Here is a 17,749-nt window from a genome sequence, read left to right on the forward strand (position 1 = left end):
GAACAGAATAAACAAGCACTTGGATTGTTTAATAATCCAGCTAACAAGGGGAAGAAAATTGTATGAACATATTGGGGAAATATTAACTTTCTTGTTGATTTGATATAAAAGATTGACACTGATGGAGATTGCATAAAACACATTAGTACACTAAAATGAGGACTTATGACAATCGGGTAAATGAGTGTCATCAACTCAAAGAACACTTAAGATTAATTACTGAAGGACTTCCCTGGTGGTCCAGTGGGTAAGACTCTGTACTCCCAATGCAGGGGGCCCAGTTTCGATCCCTGGTCAGGCAACTAGATCCCACGTGCAAGCCGCAGCTAAGAGTCCACACGGCACAACAAAGCTCCCGTGTGCCGCAACTAAGACCCGGCACAGTCTAAATTAAAAAAAAAAAAAAAAGATTAATTACTGGACAATCTCCTGAAATTCTACAGCTCATGTAAGAGAGAAATTTCAGAGATTTTTCCCAAATGTGACAACAATCAAAAAATTGATACAACAAGAAGCTGTGAAATGAAACATTCTAATCTATCGATAATAAAAGTGTTGATCAAAATCATGCCAGAGGAAAAAAACTGAATTATTATTCTGTTCTCCATATAAAGTAATATTACAAAATCTTTATCGTGTGAAGAGACAAAGAATAAGCTGCCCAAAAAAAAGGTAAGGGCGAAAACTATTTTAGACTTGTTTCAGGCAGTGAATTCATACGAATCTTATGTCATTCTTCCAGATGTTATGATGTTTATAGTATTTGCCAGATTTTTATTTTTTAAATTTTTTTGCCACACCGCACGGCACGTGGGATCTTAGTTTCCCAACCAGGGATGGAACCCGTGCCCCCTGCAGTGGAAGCACGGAGTCTTAACCACTGGACCGCTAGGGAAATCCCTACCAGATTTTCTTTTTTAATGTATAATTTGTTGTGACATTATTCTAGTTCAATGTTTACTCCTGTCATTAATTTTGTTTTGTTTTTCTTAAAAGGAGCTTCCAAAATTGTATAAGCTTCAGGTCTCACAAAACCCAGTTCCACCTCTGAGAAGTGAGGAGGCAACCTTTCCCGTCTCAGCGATTGGCTCAATTGCCCAGCCGTGTCCGGTGGGTGTGGGCGGATTGCCCTCGCTCTCACCTCCCGACCTCAGCCACGCTCAGCCCTCTCCTCCCCTCACCAGCCTGTTCCACCTTCTCCCCTCTGCCCTTCCTCTTCTTCCTGTCTCTTCTATTCGCTGTGCACCTTTGGGGACTTCCTCCTTCTAGCCCAGTCCTTAAGCTCTCATTTCACTCTCCTCCTGTGCTCTGTCCCATTTTCAGCATTCTCATTGCCTAGCAAGCCGAGGGATGAGAACAACGGGTGGCGGGGGAGGGAGGTTTAAGAGGCTGGCTGCTGCCGCCTGAGGAAGAGGACAGGTCCAGATTATCCGCCTAACCCTAACTCCACCTCTGGCTGCCTGACGCTTCCTACCAGATCGCCACTCCCAGAGAAGTCTCAGAGTAAACCCAGGATTGCTGGCCAGGAGCCAGGAGCCCAGATCCCGCAGAGTTGCTGGGTGCCTCGGAGCTGGGAGCAGAGCCCAGGGGCTGGGCTGGGTCCCGCAGGTTCTCCTCACCCTACCGGGCCTTGGGGCGCTGGGTCAGGCAGGCCTCACCCTGCCGTTCTCCTGAGATGCTCCCCACATTGGCTGAGGCAGGAGGGATAGGAATTTTGACTCTGTGATGAACAAGCACGTTTAAATGGGAGGAGCCTGGGAGACGGGACCCAGAGGAGCCATTTGGTTAAAATGAAAACTCTGGCCTCTCACTAGAGCATGTCTCCTAAGAGCATGAGAAAGGAGACTGATTCCCTTTCTCCCCCTCTCTCCCTCTCTCTCTCTCTCTCTCTCTCTCTCTCTCTCTCTCTCTCTCTCTCCCTCTCTCTCTGATATGCATTTAGGAACAGGGATCAGAGTTGTGGAGTCTGGATGTGGCATGCAGGGAGCCGGGCCCCACATGGACAAAGGGCAAAAAGATGGGGCTTCCACATTCCCATAAAAGAATTTGTGTTGAGTGCATGGAGGTGTGGGTTAGTGGTGGTCTACTGCTCTCCTGTTTTCTCTGAACTCCTTTGCCATATATACACATCCTGGCAGTTCTCCAGGATACAGGCCCCAGCTCCTTCCTCTGGACCCACCTCCTTGGGCAGCTTCTACTCCCATCTTAGTGGTGACACCTGCCCATGATGGGAACTCTAGGATGCCCATCAGGTCTCAGTAAATCATCATTTCCTAGGCTGTTCAGAGCCCCCAATTCTATCTAAGGCAGCCTGGAAGGTGCTCTCCCATGACTTGTGCTCCTGGGGCAGCGCAGTGAAGAAGGAAAGTAGTGACTGATTTTGGAGTCCAACAGACTTGGACCCCTGTCACCATTACTTATAGCTGAGAGACCTTAGGTGAACTGCATAACCACCTGGGCCTTGTTTCCTCATCTGCGCAGTGGGTAATAGCCCAAAAGAGAGGCTCTGGGAAGAGCAGACCAGGCTGGAAAATCAGTTTGCATAGTGCCTGGTGATCTTCTTCCCTTTTCCTTCCCACAGAGCAGGGAGATACTGGGGGCGGGTGGGAAGAATGTCTTTTATCCTCAGTGTCGTATAAACGACCAGGAGTCAGACTGTAAATCCTCTAAGTTGCAAAGGATGCCTGAGAGACCGTTTCACAGCCCCCTTCTTCCTGGAATACTTGAACTATCAAAATTGCCTCAAGTCTCTCTAAAACACAGTACGGCTTAAAAGATAAATAAATACTTAAATGCATGAATTATTTTCCTCCAGGAATTTGCTGCCTTCCTGCTTTCTTCCAAACTCTCTCTCTCTTTCCCATTCTTCAAAACTGTAGAGCCTTCCTGCTACAACCTGAGAGACTGGGCAAGGGACAGGGATGGAGAAGAGAGTTTGAGGAACAAGAAGAAATTTGGGGCCAAGGAGAAAGATAGTGAGCACGAGGGAAAGAGTTGGGGTGGAGCGGAGCTGGGGGAGGAAGATGGTTAGGGTGGGAGTGGAAGTGGAAGCCGTGACAGAGACAGCCCCCTGCTGGTCATACAACCCCATTTCCTCAACATCCCCACCTGGCCACATTCCCACTGGGCAGATAACCCTCAGACCAAGGAGAAAGTCGTCAACAAATCTGCAGCCTCCCCTACTTCTTCTTCAAAATCTCATCACCCTCCTGCCCGCCCCAGGTCCTTGGGCCAGTGTCGCCCTGGTGCCCTGCACACGTCTCCACACACCTGGCACCAGCTTCCCCTCCTACGTGACCAGCACGGCCCTGGACTGGGTGGCGGATGCTGAGATAAGACCAAGGAGGGGAAAACCACCCAAGCCAGGAAGTTACACAGCCTGGTTCCCCCGGCAACCCAGCCACAGTCGCCAAACAGTACAGCGTGGGGCGGGGAGTGGGGGGGACAACTCCCGTTCAAGGCGTAGCCAGGGCTGGCTCAGACCTCAGTTTTCTTGTTGGAGAAACTTCTCTCTCCAAACCCCCTAGGGCAGTGTTGCCGCCTAAGAATTATGGGGGAAGCCAGTTTGAAATGCAAATTCAAGACACCACCCCCATCACCTCCACCACAGATTCCCGGCCTAATAGGTCTAATAGGACTAACTAGAATCTGCATTTCTAACCAGTACCCCAGGGGATTCCAATGCTCACAGTCTTAGAGGGTAGCTGGGTTGGGGGAAAATACAGGATGGGGCCTACAGTCAGCCCATCCCCAGGGATGCCTGACATGGGTATTTTCAACACCCGGCGACTGACCAGGAGTCCAGAGACCTGAATTCTAGTACATGCAGAACCAATTCAAAACCATGAACTTGGGCTGAGCGCCTCTGGGCCTGCTACTAATGTTCTGAGAACTATGCGCCATTTAAAGGCACATAAGGTGTGCTTTCTACTCTCAAGATCCCTGGGACCCTGGCCCATCACTTTCAGTCTCTCGGTTTCAGTTTGTCTCTTCTCCCCAAAGGGTATAAAAATATTCAAGCCTTCCCAAGAGGTGACAAGTCTCCCTGGAATTAATAGATATGCAAGTGTCTTGAAAATACAACTCTCAGATACTCTCCTGGGGGCTGTGGTAGTCTTTATGGCTAGAAGGAAATGGTAGGCTGTCAGAAGGCTCCAAAAAGTCAGGGGACCTTGGGCTTCCCTGGTGGCGCAGTGGTTGAGAGTCCGCCTGCCGATGCAGGGGACGTGGGTTCGTGCCCTGGTCCGGGAAGATCCCACATGCCACGGAGCGGCTGGGCCCGTGAGCCATGGCCGCTGAGCCTGCGCGTCCGGAGCCTGTGCTCCGCAACGGGAGAGGCCACAACAGTGAGAGGCCCACGTACTGCAAAAAACAAAAAAGTCAGGGGACCTTCAGGACAGAAACCCCAAGGTGCAAGATCAGGGGCTGAGTTTCTTAGTTCCTTCCTGTGGCTGCCAGATCTTCATTTGCCTTGGAGGGGTGGCAGCTGCAGAGCTGAACTTCCTGCACCTCTTCCTAAGCCAGACCTCTCCCTTCCTCACTGTGGCCCTGGCCTCCACCTACAGAAAAACCACAGTTCATGCTGGCTGCAGGCCGAACCCTTCCCCAGGGTCAGCCACCAAGCCAGGGAGCTCCACGATGGGGTGAGCAATTAGCTTGGACTTCTTCTGCCACAAGTTTTAAGTCCCAGTTCAGCCACCTGCTAGGTAGGTTCTGCAAGTTACTTTTGCTCTCTTAGCCTCAGTTTCCTCATCTGTAAAATAGGAGAGAATAACATTCTGTGGTGGTGGTCAAGCCCCTTCTCCTGGATTTCCCATCCTAGCCACAGACACCATTTGCTTAGTGGCTGAATCCAGAAGCCCGTCTTTCTGGATCCCTCGCCCCCTTCTTCAACTCTGCACGGTCAGAGTACTAAACAATTTTGAAATCCAGTCTCTTCTTTCCATCCCCACTGGTCCTCCTTCCCCAGGCCACTCTTGCCTCTGCTGTGACTGCTGCAGTAACCTCCTGGAGTTGGCCTGCCTCACTCACTAGTCTTCTCCAACCCTAGGCCATTCTCTACCCTGCAGCCTCAGGAAGTCGGCTAAGTTAAAACCCAACTCTCATCTCCTCATCCCCCTGCTTAAAATCCTTCAATGTCTTCCCCTGCCCTTAATGAAAGGTCCAAAATTATTCATGGACATTGAAGGCCCTCTGAGGATGTGCATTTCTCAGCACCCACCCCTCCGGCCTCTAAACATACCCATTCTACTGTCCAGCCCTGTACATTCCCACCTCCAGCCCACACCCATGCTGCAGCTCAGCGGAGACCGGAGACCGCTGTCCTCTTCAACACTACTGGCCTCTCCTTTATGCTTCTAATTATCCTTAAATCCTCAGTTCAGACCTTCCAGAAATCTTCACTGATGCCTCTCCCCGTGAGGCTGGGTTAAGTCCCCTCCTCTGGGTTCTCACCTAGACTTCCCTTAGCACGCCACAAATCACATTATAATTGCCTGTCTGCTCTTCTAGTTCCTCCCAGGAGGGCACAAACTGTACTTGTTTTGTTGACTTCTGTATCCTCCAACACCCAGTAGATGCCTCGCCCTGAATAGGTGCTCAATAAATATTTTTTGAAATAATGGAAGAACATATACAGGTCAAGCTCTCAGCAGAGTGACTAACAGAAAAATGGTAGTGAATCATCATCATCACCGTGATGGTTCAACCCCACACCGAGCTACATTTCTCTCATGCAAACACAACTCAAAATTCAGGCCCTGCCCACAGCGGGGTGAAATGGTGTGACAGCCCCAGCGTTTGGGGAGATGCTTGTATGACCCACTCCCCACCTACCCTCCCCCAGTGATGTTGATCTGTCCCCACCCAATCCCTGGTTCTCACCCTGACTCAGGCTTCTTTGACCACCCCCACTCCAGGCAGGAAAGGAACAGCCCCTTCATGCCCCCCCACTCCACCCTCCCACCCCCACCCCCCGCACTGAAACTTGACCTCTGACCACAGAGCCAGTGACTACTCCTTCTTCCGGAGGAGCAATCCCACCCCCACCAACCAGCAGCCCCACTCCCCCCAGCAGATCAGGGGAGAGGATCCCCGAGACACATAGCCTCAGCTCACCATGACATCACCACCGACCTCCACCCCAGAAATGACCCAGGGCTGCGGGAGGCTGGCAAGTGATCCTCCCAAAGAGCCCTACTTGCTTTTCTCCAAAGGCCCATATCACTGGCTTTCTGAATTATCATGGCTCCTATCCATATTTTACCTCCGCTACAGGACGAGGTACTTTTTGAGCAAAGAGATCATGTATGAATAATCTTCATAGGCCCCATAAGGCCTGGCATAGGGTAGAACCCCAATAATTGTTGAAGGAATGAATACATGAATGAAAAAATGGGTGTGTATATGAGTGTTCCCAGGCGGAATTGCTCATTTTCCACTTTAAGATGAGACTTGTCCTATTATTGAAGACCTTCCTCCTGACCCTTAAGAGAATCCAGAGGCTAATAACACCTCAGGGTCAGGAGGATCATTTTTCCTTGTTTAACCTAAATTTCTCTAGGTGCAACTTCCGTGCCTTTTCTTTTAACCTACCTCCCTAGCCACTGGGACTAAAACTCATTTCTTCACAAGGAGACGGTTACTAATTTACCTTTAGCCTTCTCTTCAACAAATTGAATCCCAGGCCCTCTATTGCTCCCTCCCTGGGGCCCTACTGTCCAGCCCTTTCCCTGTTCCACTGGTCCTTGGGCCTTTTGCCAAGCTCTCAAAGGCCTCTCTGGGCTGCACAGGCAGGAATGGACATATTGTTCTTCAGGGAGCCATGGACAAACACTCAGACGCTTACCCTCTGCCTACACACACCTGACACACACCTCTCTGCACCCCCAGTCCCCAGTCCTTGGTAAACACATACTCACAGGCAGCCTCCACACAAGATCACAGTTTCATCTCCTCCCACCCGCACCGCCGAGCCCTGGCCCTGTGAATTCTCGCACACCTGGACGCACACTCAGTGCACATGAACAGACCGCACAGAACTATACTTTTCCCCTACAGGTCAGCCACACTGTGAACCCCTCCTCCTCCTCCCCCTCCCCTCCCCTCCCCCTAGCCTCCCCTCCCCTCCCCCCTCTTCCTCCTCCCCCTCCCCCTCCTCTTCCTCCTGCCTGCCTTCCTTCTCCAGCTCTCCTTCCCATCAGCCACCATGGGCCAAGCCTACTTTCCCTTTACCTCCACAGTGATCTTCCACTGCAAGGCTGAAGGCAAGGAGTAAATGAACCAATGCTGGCTCCTACCCCTTCCTCCTGCCCTCTTCCTACTTTTTTTCTGCCAAATCCTCAAGCACCTTCCACTTGCCCAGAGCACACAAACCACCCTCCATCCCCTTCCCAACCTCCACTCCTCTGGCTATAGGGAGAACCCGCTTCTCAGCTTTTTACCTTTGAGAAATGAACAATGAGGAAGCACTGGAAACTGACAGGAAATGAGGAAGCATTGGAAACTGAAATGGAAACTGGTTTCATTTCAGATCCGATGACAGGCTGGGTCACTGGGACCCTGGGCTGGCCGGACACCAGGCCAGGGGATTCGGGAGCATGAGGGCAGTGTGATATTCACTCATTCATTCGTTCATTCAACAAATATTTATCCAGCGCCTACAACACGCCAGGCACTACTGTGCATCAACAAAACCAGCACAAACCTGCCCTTACGGAGTGTACATCCTGTGGGTGGAGACAGAAGATGAATAAGTAAACTACATTAGTATCATGTAGTGATAGGAGAAAGGAGGGAAGGAGGATGGGGTGCAGGCTGAGAGTGGAGTGTGCAATGTTAAACACGGCGGCCAGGGAAGGCAGTATGTTTGAACTGGAAGGTGACATTTGAACAAAGACCTGAAGGAGAGAAAGTGGCCACGGTGACACCTGGAAGGGGAGATTGTTCGGGGCAGCAGGAACCGTCCTGCAGGCGCAGGGTGTTAGGGAACACCAGTGTGGAAAGCCACGGGGAATGAGTTGCTAGGAGATGGCAGGAAAAGGGGTTGCCACTCAGAGAAGCTTTTCCCCCTATTCCCAGGGCTGGGACCCATTCTGGGCTCCAGGGCCTGAAGGAGTGCCAGGAGAGATGAGAGGGGCCAAATTAGGGATGAAACTGTGATTTCACACGGAACAAAATGCTGTAAAGCAAACAGAAAACAAAACAAAATGTTGAGGAGTCAGTGGAGGCCATTTCCAGAAGGAAGGAGCTGAACCTGGAGCGAAGTGGATTAAGGGGAGACGTGGAGGGGCCTCCCAGAGCTTGCCGGTGGGTGGTGGATCCAGCCAGGAGGGAGGTGAGCCCCGTGGCTGAGCACCTCTCAAATCCAGTCCGGCTGGAGCAGCATAGGCTCAGCCAGCTCCCAGCCAGGATGACCTGGGTTCAAAACCCCTCTGCCCACTAAATCCTTATATGGCTTTGGGTGAGTTTCTTGTCCTGGGACCCAGTACGCTCATTTGGGAACGAAATGAGGGAAATAATAGTCATATCCACCTTGTGGACTAACATGGGAATCTGCTGGGAGAAGACAGTGGTCCTCAGTCTTGGCTCTGTGGTGTGCCGGTCCCAGAAAGTCGTGAGGCCTGTGGCCCATAATTCATAGCTATAGTTAAATCAGAGAAGGGTGCAAATGGTTTGGTTTTTTTAGTTCAAATATCAATGAATTCAATGTTGCGTCTGCAATGACATCACTCTTCCTCACTGGCATTCCACGGAGGCTTCCTGAATGGGAGATAACGGGGTGGAGTGACAGCTAATCCCCGGGGAATTTGCAAATAGGCTGTACCCTATCTTATCTGAGCCACAGCCCAAGGGAGTACAGCAGGCAAGCAAACACCATCTTGCCCATGGCTGGGGCTCGGATAAGGCGGAGAGCCCCTGAGCTGACGGCTAATGTACAGCAGTGGCATGGGGCCTGGCACACAGTAGGTGCTTCTTGGCAGCGGGAACCACAGTGGGGTGGGCGAAAGGAGAATGGAAGCTCTCTTGTTATCCACCACTGCACAATTTGTCACCCTCAGGCACAACGTTGTGCCTTTCCCATCCTTGGGAAATAGAGACACACGGAAGTGGACATGGGGAGAGGGACAGTGGAGGCCAGGTTGGCTGATGCGGGTGGGAGCTGAAGTGGGGGACTGGCCCAGAGCCTCTAGGGAGACACAGGGTCTGATGGGAAGGCCGTGGGGTTGGAACTACATTCATGCCTGGGTCAGGGCTGGGAGCTCAGGACAACCTGACCCCAAAATTGATTATTGTGGTCCAGGGCCACCCGTCCAGAAGGAATGCTGCTAGGTTCTCACCAGCAAGTAGCTCACAAGTGCCTGGGATGATCAACAAGGCTTCCTGCCTCCAGCCACCACCACCAGCTCCTTCCCAGACTGGTCTGGCCACCAGAGGTCACCTTGCATCAAGCCTGCCTGAGGGCCTCCCACCCAGACACCTGCCAGGACTCAGGGCTGTGTGGACGGCGGCCCCACCTTCCTGCAGTGGCTGAGAACTGTTCTGGCTGTGGGAAGGGCCCAGCCAGGAGCACCTGGGTAGGTGACGGCCCCCCCTCCCTGTGAAGCCTGCCCACGTATGCTGTCATCATGGCTTCTAGCCCGAGGGCAGCTGGAAGGGCCTGTCCCATCTCAACCCCACCCCTAAACCAAGTGAGAAAAAGAATGGGAAGGAAATCGAGGATGGGGAGATGTTTGTAACCTTTTATTTCAAAGCCCTCTTCCCTGGAGCCAGTCACCGCCCTTCCCCCACATTCCTCCCTTCCCAACAGTGGACTCAGTGGCCCCAGACACAGCCAGAGTCCATCCAAAAAAAGACAGAGATTCTTTATTTAAACCAGCAAACTCAGATTCTTCAAGCCCCAGCCCATGGTGGGCAGCCTTCCCTCCCCAGTCCCCTCACCCCCACCCGTTAGCCACAGAGAGGGGAATGGAAAATGAGAAGCCTGAAGGCCTCTGCCAGGGCAGGCTGCCTCAGAAGTGTGGTGAGCGTAGTCCAGCTGGGGCTGAGGGGGCAGCCGCCACAGACCCCTCCCTATAAATTAAGTCCCTGCAGCCACAGCTGTGGGCGAGGCGTACTTGTGGGGAGAAGGCCATTAGGCAGCATCCCTGACTCCCAGCCAAGGAATGGATTAGGGCACAGGGCTCAGGCGAAGAGAGGCCAGAGAGAAAGAGAAGAGGTATGGTGGGGAGAGGGGGTGATGCCCCCCTAATTTTGGTCCCGTGGAAAAGAGGCCAGTTGGTCCAGTTTTGGTGGATTTAGAGAAGGGAATGTATTAGTAAGCACAGTGGGGAGGCCATCGTCAGGCACCCCCAGAGGAGACAGGCCAGGCCCCCACCCTGGCAGAGGGGAGCGTGAGAGCTCCAGGGGCTCTCAGGGAATGTCACTGCTAAAATATATATATACATATATATATATATATATATATATATATACACACATATATATATGTATATATATTAACCATTCACGGCAGGCAGGGGCAGGGCTGTGGGTGGGATCAGAGGATCTGGCGTGGCATCCCGTAGCCGGTCATGCCTGCCTGAGATGCCCCGCGGTTGGTCCCCATCTGTAACCCAATCACATTCTTGCCCTCCTGCAGCTGGTTGTCGGAGAAGTTCCGAGGGTTCTCCTTGGATTTCCTGGGTGGAAAGGGAGCGTTGGTTAGGAGGAGGGTGGAGGCTGCCCCAGTAAATGTCCTCCATGGACACAGCACAGGCTTTCTTTGGCTTAAGTACTGGTGCCAGCTCTGCCCTGGAGAGCCTTGAGCTCTCTGAAGCCACCCGGTCATCTCTCAAAAGGGACTGTCCCTTGCCACCCCGGGAGACTCATGAGGATTAAGTGAGACGAGGAATGTGAAAGTGCTTTGTAAAGGGCATTTCCTAGGGGCAGGAGTGGGAAGGATCACCGCGCCGGCCCGGGGCCTGGGCTGCCCCAGCAGTACTCACTTGGGAAACCAGTTGGGATCTCCAGAGAAGAGCCCATTGTTCTGGGCTACCGCCAGCCCACCCAGGTTCATCAGTGTCCGCTGCACACAGGCCATGTTCTTTCCTGGGAAGGGGGAGGGGGTGTGTTGGCCTCAGTGGGTCTGGGGTCCTGCATGCCAGGCTTCCACCTCTATCACTAAGTCAGCAGGCCCAGCTTCCTAATTCTTTTACTCTTGGTCTCCCGACCCTTCTCCAACCCAACCCCCAATATGGCCAACTCCTCCATAAACACACACACACACACACACACACACACACACACACCCCACTCTTTGTCCTCAGGTATCAGAAACCTGCCCCTTCTCCCTGGTGGACATGGCCCAGCCCAGCCTCTGGTCTTCTGGATGACGGTGCCCTGGCCCTGACCCACCTTCCCAGAGGTCCACAGTCTGGAAGATGTCAGTGGTGTTGATGCCGTAGCGCTCGGCTGCTTGCAGGAACTGGGAGATCTGCTCCATCTGCTTGAAGGCCATGGTGGAGGCCTGGATCTTCCTCACCGGGGCCTGCCCCTCGGGGTACAGCCCGTTAATGAGCTCACACAGCACCTGGGTGAGGACAGTAGGTGTGCAGAAGTGAGGCCCTGCCTACCACAGATCAGAATGTACCATGCTCGGCGCTAGAGACAGTGAACCGCAGAGGGGCCTCTCCTACCTGAAGACAGCTCTGACTCTACCTGGAGTGAGCACAGGCTCCTTCCTGCCCAGCCCCCTGCCTCTGAGCCCAGAGTGTAAACCGTGCTATTCCAGGATTACCAACTACAGCACACCTCCCCCAGCTCTTCCCTTAGAGTTCCTCTTCCTTCTGTCACACACGGCTTCCACTGCAGGGAGGCACGTTCACCCTTCCACTTCCCTCGGCGGGAGGGAGGAAAGCAGGGGGCCTCTGCACGATGAAGATATCCCGGCTCAAGAAGAGCTGGGAGGGGGCTGCCCTCCATTCTTCAGCTGAGACAATCCCCGGTCCCTCAGACCCAGCCCTGCTCTCCTGGCACTTCTGGTCAGCGGCGCCCAGCTCTCACCGTGCCATCCTTGAGCCAGTTCTGGAAGTTCTCGCGCCCAGGCTGGGGCCGGCCCACATCCTTGCGGCACTGGGTGGTGATCCACTGGATCAGGATCTGCTCCAGGTCTGCATCATATTGTTTCTCAATCTTCTGCTGCACCTCCCGGCTCAGGCCGTAGGAAGGTCCCCTGTTGGCCATTCCAAAGGGCGGTGGTGTCTGGGGGAACTGGGGAGAGGACACATCCAGGCCTGTGGTCAGCACTCTGCAGCCTGTGGGGTGGGGGATTCTGACACACACCATATCCCCAGGGTGGGCCCCGGAGGTGAGGAGGTGAGAACAGCCACCAAATGAGGGAAGTCTCACCTTAACCCCTGGACATGGGCTAGGCTCTCAGTGCTCAGAACTCTAGGAGGTGTTAAGGCACCTCTGGGTTCTTCCACCCCTGTGACAGGTAGCCTGTCTACTCTACTGAGGCTTCCCATTAGATTTCATTTGAATGGTTCCACTGCTACAATGAAGTATAAAACCCACTGGAATAGAAAATAGGGTAAATGAGGCCAGGATTGGGGGTTCAGCCCCTCATTTGGGGTGGTCAGCTTTAGCAAAGGCAAACTGGTCATTCTAACCCCAACCCTGCCTTTTCCAGTTCTGGGCAAGAGAATGATTTGGAAAGAATATGGAGTGGCTGGAGAAACCTATGTCAGGAGCTAGGGGACTGGACAGATCTACCCTTAATTAGCCACTGGGTTTTAATTGAACACCCACTATTTGTGCTGGGGATTGTGGAAGACACAGAAGTCCTTGGTCCTAAAGTTGCCCACAGTGCCAACAGAGAGACAAAGTGAGCACCTATGAAAGGGCAAGAGTTGTACATGATGAATATTAAACTACACAGTCAGACCACGTGTTATAGGAATTGAGAGAGGAGTATTGGCAGAAGCAGCCTGGAGGGCTTCCTGGAAGAGGTAGGTCTGAGTAGGTCCTTAACAGATTTCACCAGGCAAAGGGGCTTCCCATGAGAAAAGAGGTAATACCTAATTCTACTTTCCTTTCTAGAAGCAGTGGTAGGCAGAATAATGGCCCCCCAAAGGTGTCTATGTTCTAATTCCCAGAACCTGGGAATGTTACCTGATATGGCAAAAGAGATTTTGCAGATATGATTGAATTATAGATCTTGAGATAGGGAGAGTACCCTGGGTCTCCAGGGGGGCCCAATGTACTCACTACAAGGGTCCTTATGAGTGAAAGAGGAAGGCAGATGAGTCAGAGTGGGAGAAGTGAGAAGGAAGCCAAGGTTGGAGTGATGCAGGGTCATGAACCAAGCAATGCAGATGGCCTCCAGAAGCTGGGAAAGGTAAGGAATGGAATCTCCCCTAAGTCCCCTGGAAGGAATGTAAGCCCTGCCAACACCTTGATTTTAGCCAGTGAAACCTAGCTCTGCAAGATATTACATGTGTGTGGCTTTAAGTCACTCAGTTTGTGATAATTTGTCACAGCAGGAATAGGGCACTAATCCAGGAGCCTTGGGTGGCATTTTTAGGGAAACCCGGGAAGAGAGGGAGGGATGGGGAAATACACAGCGGGGTTTCTTTAACTTAGTTGGAAGACCTCAGGAAGAACTGGGTGGTTTCCTGACCACTGGCCTGGGTTGACAGCACCTCGCAGTGGGCAGTCTGCCCCCACCTGCCACCTCCCTGCCTAGGTCCCACACCCAGAGCCCTGTCCTAGGAATGCTACCCATGCCGAGGGGGAGCCAGGACCCCATTTCCTGCCCCCATCCCCTCCCCATGGGCTCTTCTTTCTGCTCTGAGATAGAGCTGGCTGACTGTACACAAAAGGGGATGCCCCAGGCCAGGCACCTCTGTGCAAGGGGAGGGAGGAGAAACACTGCCTCTCCCTACCTCTGGCCCCAGGCCAGGTCAGACTTAAGGGACGGAGTCACTCTGGCTCCCTGGGTCCCCCGCACAGCAGTTTGAGCCACCCCAACCCCCCCTCCCTGGGCCTCGGGGCAGGCCACAGGGACAGCAGCTGCCTCAAACGTCCTCCCACCTCTCAGCCCCAGCAGAGGTGGGGTTCGGGCCAGTCCCCTCCCCCCCACTGCAACATGGCTGCTCCTTCCGACTGCAGCCTATTGGGCTGCACATTTCCGGCAGCGATCCTCCCCATAATCAGTTATTTTTAAACCTCATTAAGACGACCCAGCCCCACTTCACCCAGCCCGGAAGCCGGGCCAGATAAATGTCAGTCTGGGCCTTGACCCACACCACGAGCCAGCACACACTCAGCAGGGACAGGGCAGGCCGGCCGAGTGGAGGGAGGGAGACAAGATTCTCTCCCCTCAGCCCAGCCCCAGCTGCCCAGCCGAGAGCCACTCGGTCTCCATAAGCCTGTGACCCCTGACGCACAGGGCCACGGCTGGGAGGCTCAGAAGCAAGGAGAGGGGGGCCAGAGGCTGCTGCCACCAGTAAGACCCCTTTTCCCAGCCCAGTGTTCAGACCTCACTTCTGGGAGCAGCTCCACTGTGGTCACCTGGGCCTCAGGGCTGTGTCTCCATGGAGCCAAGTGGCCTGAGGCCCAGGGATCACTACGGCCCAGGGAAAGAAAGGACAGGAGAATGATTAACCCAGACACCAGGGTTAGGAGGGGAGCGCAGGACCGAAGAGTGACCCCTCCAGTGTCACTTACGGTATGGACGGACAGGACAGACTCGGCCTCCCAGACCCACCTCTGGGTCTCCCTCCTAAACTCTGGTGCCTGGGCACATCTGGCAAGGTCACAGACTCCAGCTGCAGTGTCTCGGCTCCACTCTGGAGCCATTGCCCTAGATCCCGAGGTGCCAGAGCCGTAAAGCAGAGCTCTGGGAGGAGGCAGGCCAGACGGGCCCAGCCTGCCCACGGCTTCTCTCCCCACCCCCACGAGCAGGCACACGCTGAGGGGCTGCGGCCACTGGAGCTGGAGTGGCCCACGCTAGTGACACTCAGGGGACCTACCCTGGCTCTCCCTTAAAGGAGGGAAGGTAGCCAGTTGCCTACTGCAGTGGGGAAAGGCTGTGTGGGAGATGCCCAGAGCTGGGGGTCCGAAGGGAAAACAACAGCTGCACAGCTTGGGGGGTGGATTGGCAGTGAGTAACCTAAACTCCAGAGCTGCCTACAGCGGTGGGAACAGCCCTCACTCCCACCCACAAGGTTACAACAGTTGGGAAAGGGGGAGGGGCCACAAAAGGCACTCCAGCCCTCAGCCCCACCCAGACCCTGGGCTGGAAGCTGACCTCACCCCACCGCCGACGCCAAAGAAAAAGCGGACATGGGGTGGGAGTAGGATTCCAGGGCTCCTGGCTGGGGTGTTGAACTGGAAAGACAAAGGGACTCTCCATTCATTGTGCAGAGAGGACACAGGGGAACCTCCCAATCCAGAATTGGCATTAAGACTATTTTGAAAAGGCGAAACAGGGATACTTGCCCCCAAAGTGAAGAGCCACAGGGAGCGGGGGTGATGGGAGACCTATGATTGAAGGGCCACCTTGGGGCAGCCGCCTTGGTATCAAGAGTCAGCGAGCAGAAGAGAAAGCTGAAGCTATGCAAACAGGAAGCCACAAGGCTTGCGCAGGAGGAGGGGTATGGTGGGGGCCGTTGCCATGGCTTCTGTGTACCAAACACAGGAATGGGGCAGGGTGGGGGCACCAGGCAGAAACATCCACTCGGCGCAGGAGTGGCGGGGAGGCTCCGAGTGGGGGCGGAGCGGGGGCGGGGCGAGGGCGGGGAGCAGAAGTGGGATCCTTGGGAAAGGGGCCGCTTCACAGGTACAGACAGGTGCAAGGGATTCCTCAAGGAAGCAGCTGTGGAGGGTACGGAGGGCGTGTGGAGAAGAGAAATTACAAGTTTGGGGATAGAGAAGTAGATTTAAGGAAATAGTTCAGGAGTAGAAGAAATATCCTGGGAACAGAAGGTACATTCTGAGCTAGAGAGCCCCATAACTGAAAATCCTGGGTGGGAGAAGGGATGGGGGTGGGGGAGAATGGATGGGGGTGGGGGAGAGGGGATGGGGGTGGGGAGAAGGGATTAGAGGCCAATCCCCGGAGAGCAAAAGAGGGACCCGGGCTGTGGAGTGGGGGGGGGTGGGGTGGGGGGAGAACTGCACTTGGACAAAGACTTATTTGTTGATTCTGGAAGGGGAGGGCCCTGCCGGCCCCACCCTACCTTGGCCTCCTCGGCAGTCTTCCCTGTAGACTAGGAAGGAGAAACTGGGAGTGGGGTTAAAGACGGGGAGCTGTCCCTCCGTCGGGTGCTCTGGGGTCAGAAAACTAGGAGAGCCACAGGCCTCCTCCTACACCGGATCCCCACACCAGTCCATGCTCACTTCTACCCCACTTCTTTCTGCTCACAGATACCAAGGTGCCCCAGAACTTCACAGATAGCGGCTCCAGGAGACTCCAGGAGGCCTGCAGAGGGAGGGGGGTGGGGGAGGGAGGTGGCAGTCCATTTCCGGTCCTGCCGCCCCCCCCTCGCCACACCCTGGGCCGTTACTGGGATGAATCACCCACCGCCCGCCGCTGGGGTGACGCAGTGGTCTGGGCAGCCCGCCCGACCGCCCGCCCGCGGCCACCACCGACTTTCCCAGCAGCAGGGGGCAAGGGGTGGGGGCATCGGCTCCCGTAGGGGCTGGAGGCCTGGAAAGCATCCATCCTCCCTCAACACCACCTCCTACAGACAGGGCATGATGGGGCGCAGTCAGGGCTGCAGCCTCCCAGATGTTTCAGGTCGGGGGGACTCTCCTGGAGGCGATTGGAGCTTCAACTCCCCTCCCGAACCCGGGAAGGCGAGGCCATGCGGGACCCGCGCACGGAACCCCCTCGCCCCAACCCGCGACGCCGAATCCCCAGAAAAACGAGCTGCAGGAGAATAAACAGAAAGGTCGGCTTCGGGGACGCAGAGGGCAGGCAGCACCCACACGTGCTCCTGGAACTAGGAAGTGAAGTGTCGCTTCGGAAGCCCCGGCGGCGCCGAGCTGGCCAGGGTGGGCGCCGGGACCCTGTACGCTCCATCACTGGGGGCCAGCCAGCTAATCCCTGACGCCCCTCTTTCCCCACCCCAGCGAAGACCCGGGGCTGGAGCCGGCGGGCGGGACGCAGTCCCCGAGTCCCTGATCCGGACGGACGGCCCCGTCTATGCACTAGCAACAGCGGCTGACCTCATTGCTCAACAATGCGGGGTCAGAGCCTGGGGACAGACCTGACAGCCCGGGGAGGGGCAAAGCAGTCAACGGACCCTTGCCTGCCAGCCCTTGATCACCAAGCTCACTGGAGCAAGTCGCAAGCTCTGGCTTCTAGCTTTCTAGAGACCCCTCCCTCCAGCTCACCGTTCACGCGGACCGAAGAGTTGCGCACTCCAGGCGGGGTCTGCAGCGCGAGTGAAGCGCCGGGGCCGGGCCCGGCCGGAGGTTTTCAGCCTGCTCCCGCCTCGGACGGGGCGGACCAGGGGCGGGGCAAGGGCCGAGAGGGTTTAAAGGCGCCGCAGTCCAGAAGCTGAGGGCAGTGCTTAAAAGAGAGGGGCGGTGGAGAAGAACCTGAGTTAAAGGACCTGGAGGCAGTAGCCTCCACTCTTGAGAACCTATACCCCTACCCCAGAGCCCTTAAACTTGTGCCCCAGTGGGAAACTTTCTGCCTAGGTTAGCTCAAGACTGTGGGCGTTTTTATATGGGAAGAAACCTCTTGGTTTAAAAAGGGTGG

At 54.7% G+C, this 17,749-nt stretch overlaps 2 protein-coding genes across 2 annotated transcripts in view; both read right to left on the reverse strand.

Annotated features, from left to right (window-relative positions):
* Positions 1–7,617, reverse strand: part of CFAP45 (cilia and flagella associated protein 45) — a 41,109-nt gene extending 33,492 nt beyond the window's left edge. The window contains exon 1 of the mRNA XM_060008689.1: positions 7,443–7,617. Coding sequence (XP_059864672.1) covers positions 7,443–7,526 — 84 coding nt within the window. The 5' untranslated portion in view covers positions 7,527–7,617. The remainder of the gene's footprint in view (positions 1–7,442) is intronic.
* A 2,109-nt stretch (positions 7,618–9,726) lies between these two features.
* On the reverse strand, positions 9,727–17,489 carry TAGLN2 (transgelin 2). The gene is made up of 5 exons (XM_060032419.1): positions 17,380–17,489; positions 12,043–12,249; positions 11,395–11,569; positions 10,986–11,088; positions 9,727–10,679 (listed from the first exon to the last, which is right to left on the reverse strand). Exons 2-5 carry the CDS (start codon positions 12,220–12,222, stop codon positions 10,538–10,540), a joined length of 600 nt encoding a protein of 199 aa, XP_059888402.1. The 5' UTR covers positions 12,223–12,249; positions 17,380–17,489; the 3' UTR covers positions 9,727–10,537.
* Between the last annotated feature and the right edge of the window lie 260 nt (positions 17,490–17,749).

This window comes from Delphinus delphis, chromosome 1 (genome assembly GCF_949987515.2).
Source record: "Delphinus delphis chromosome 1, mDelDel1.2, whole genome shotgun sequence".
NCBI lineage: Eukaryota > Metazoa > Chordata > Mammalia > Artiodactyla > Delphinidae > Delphinus > Delphinus delphis.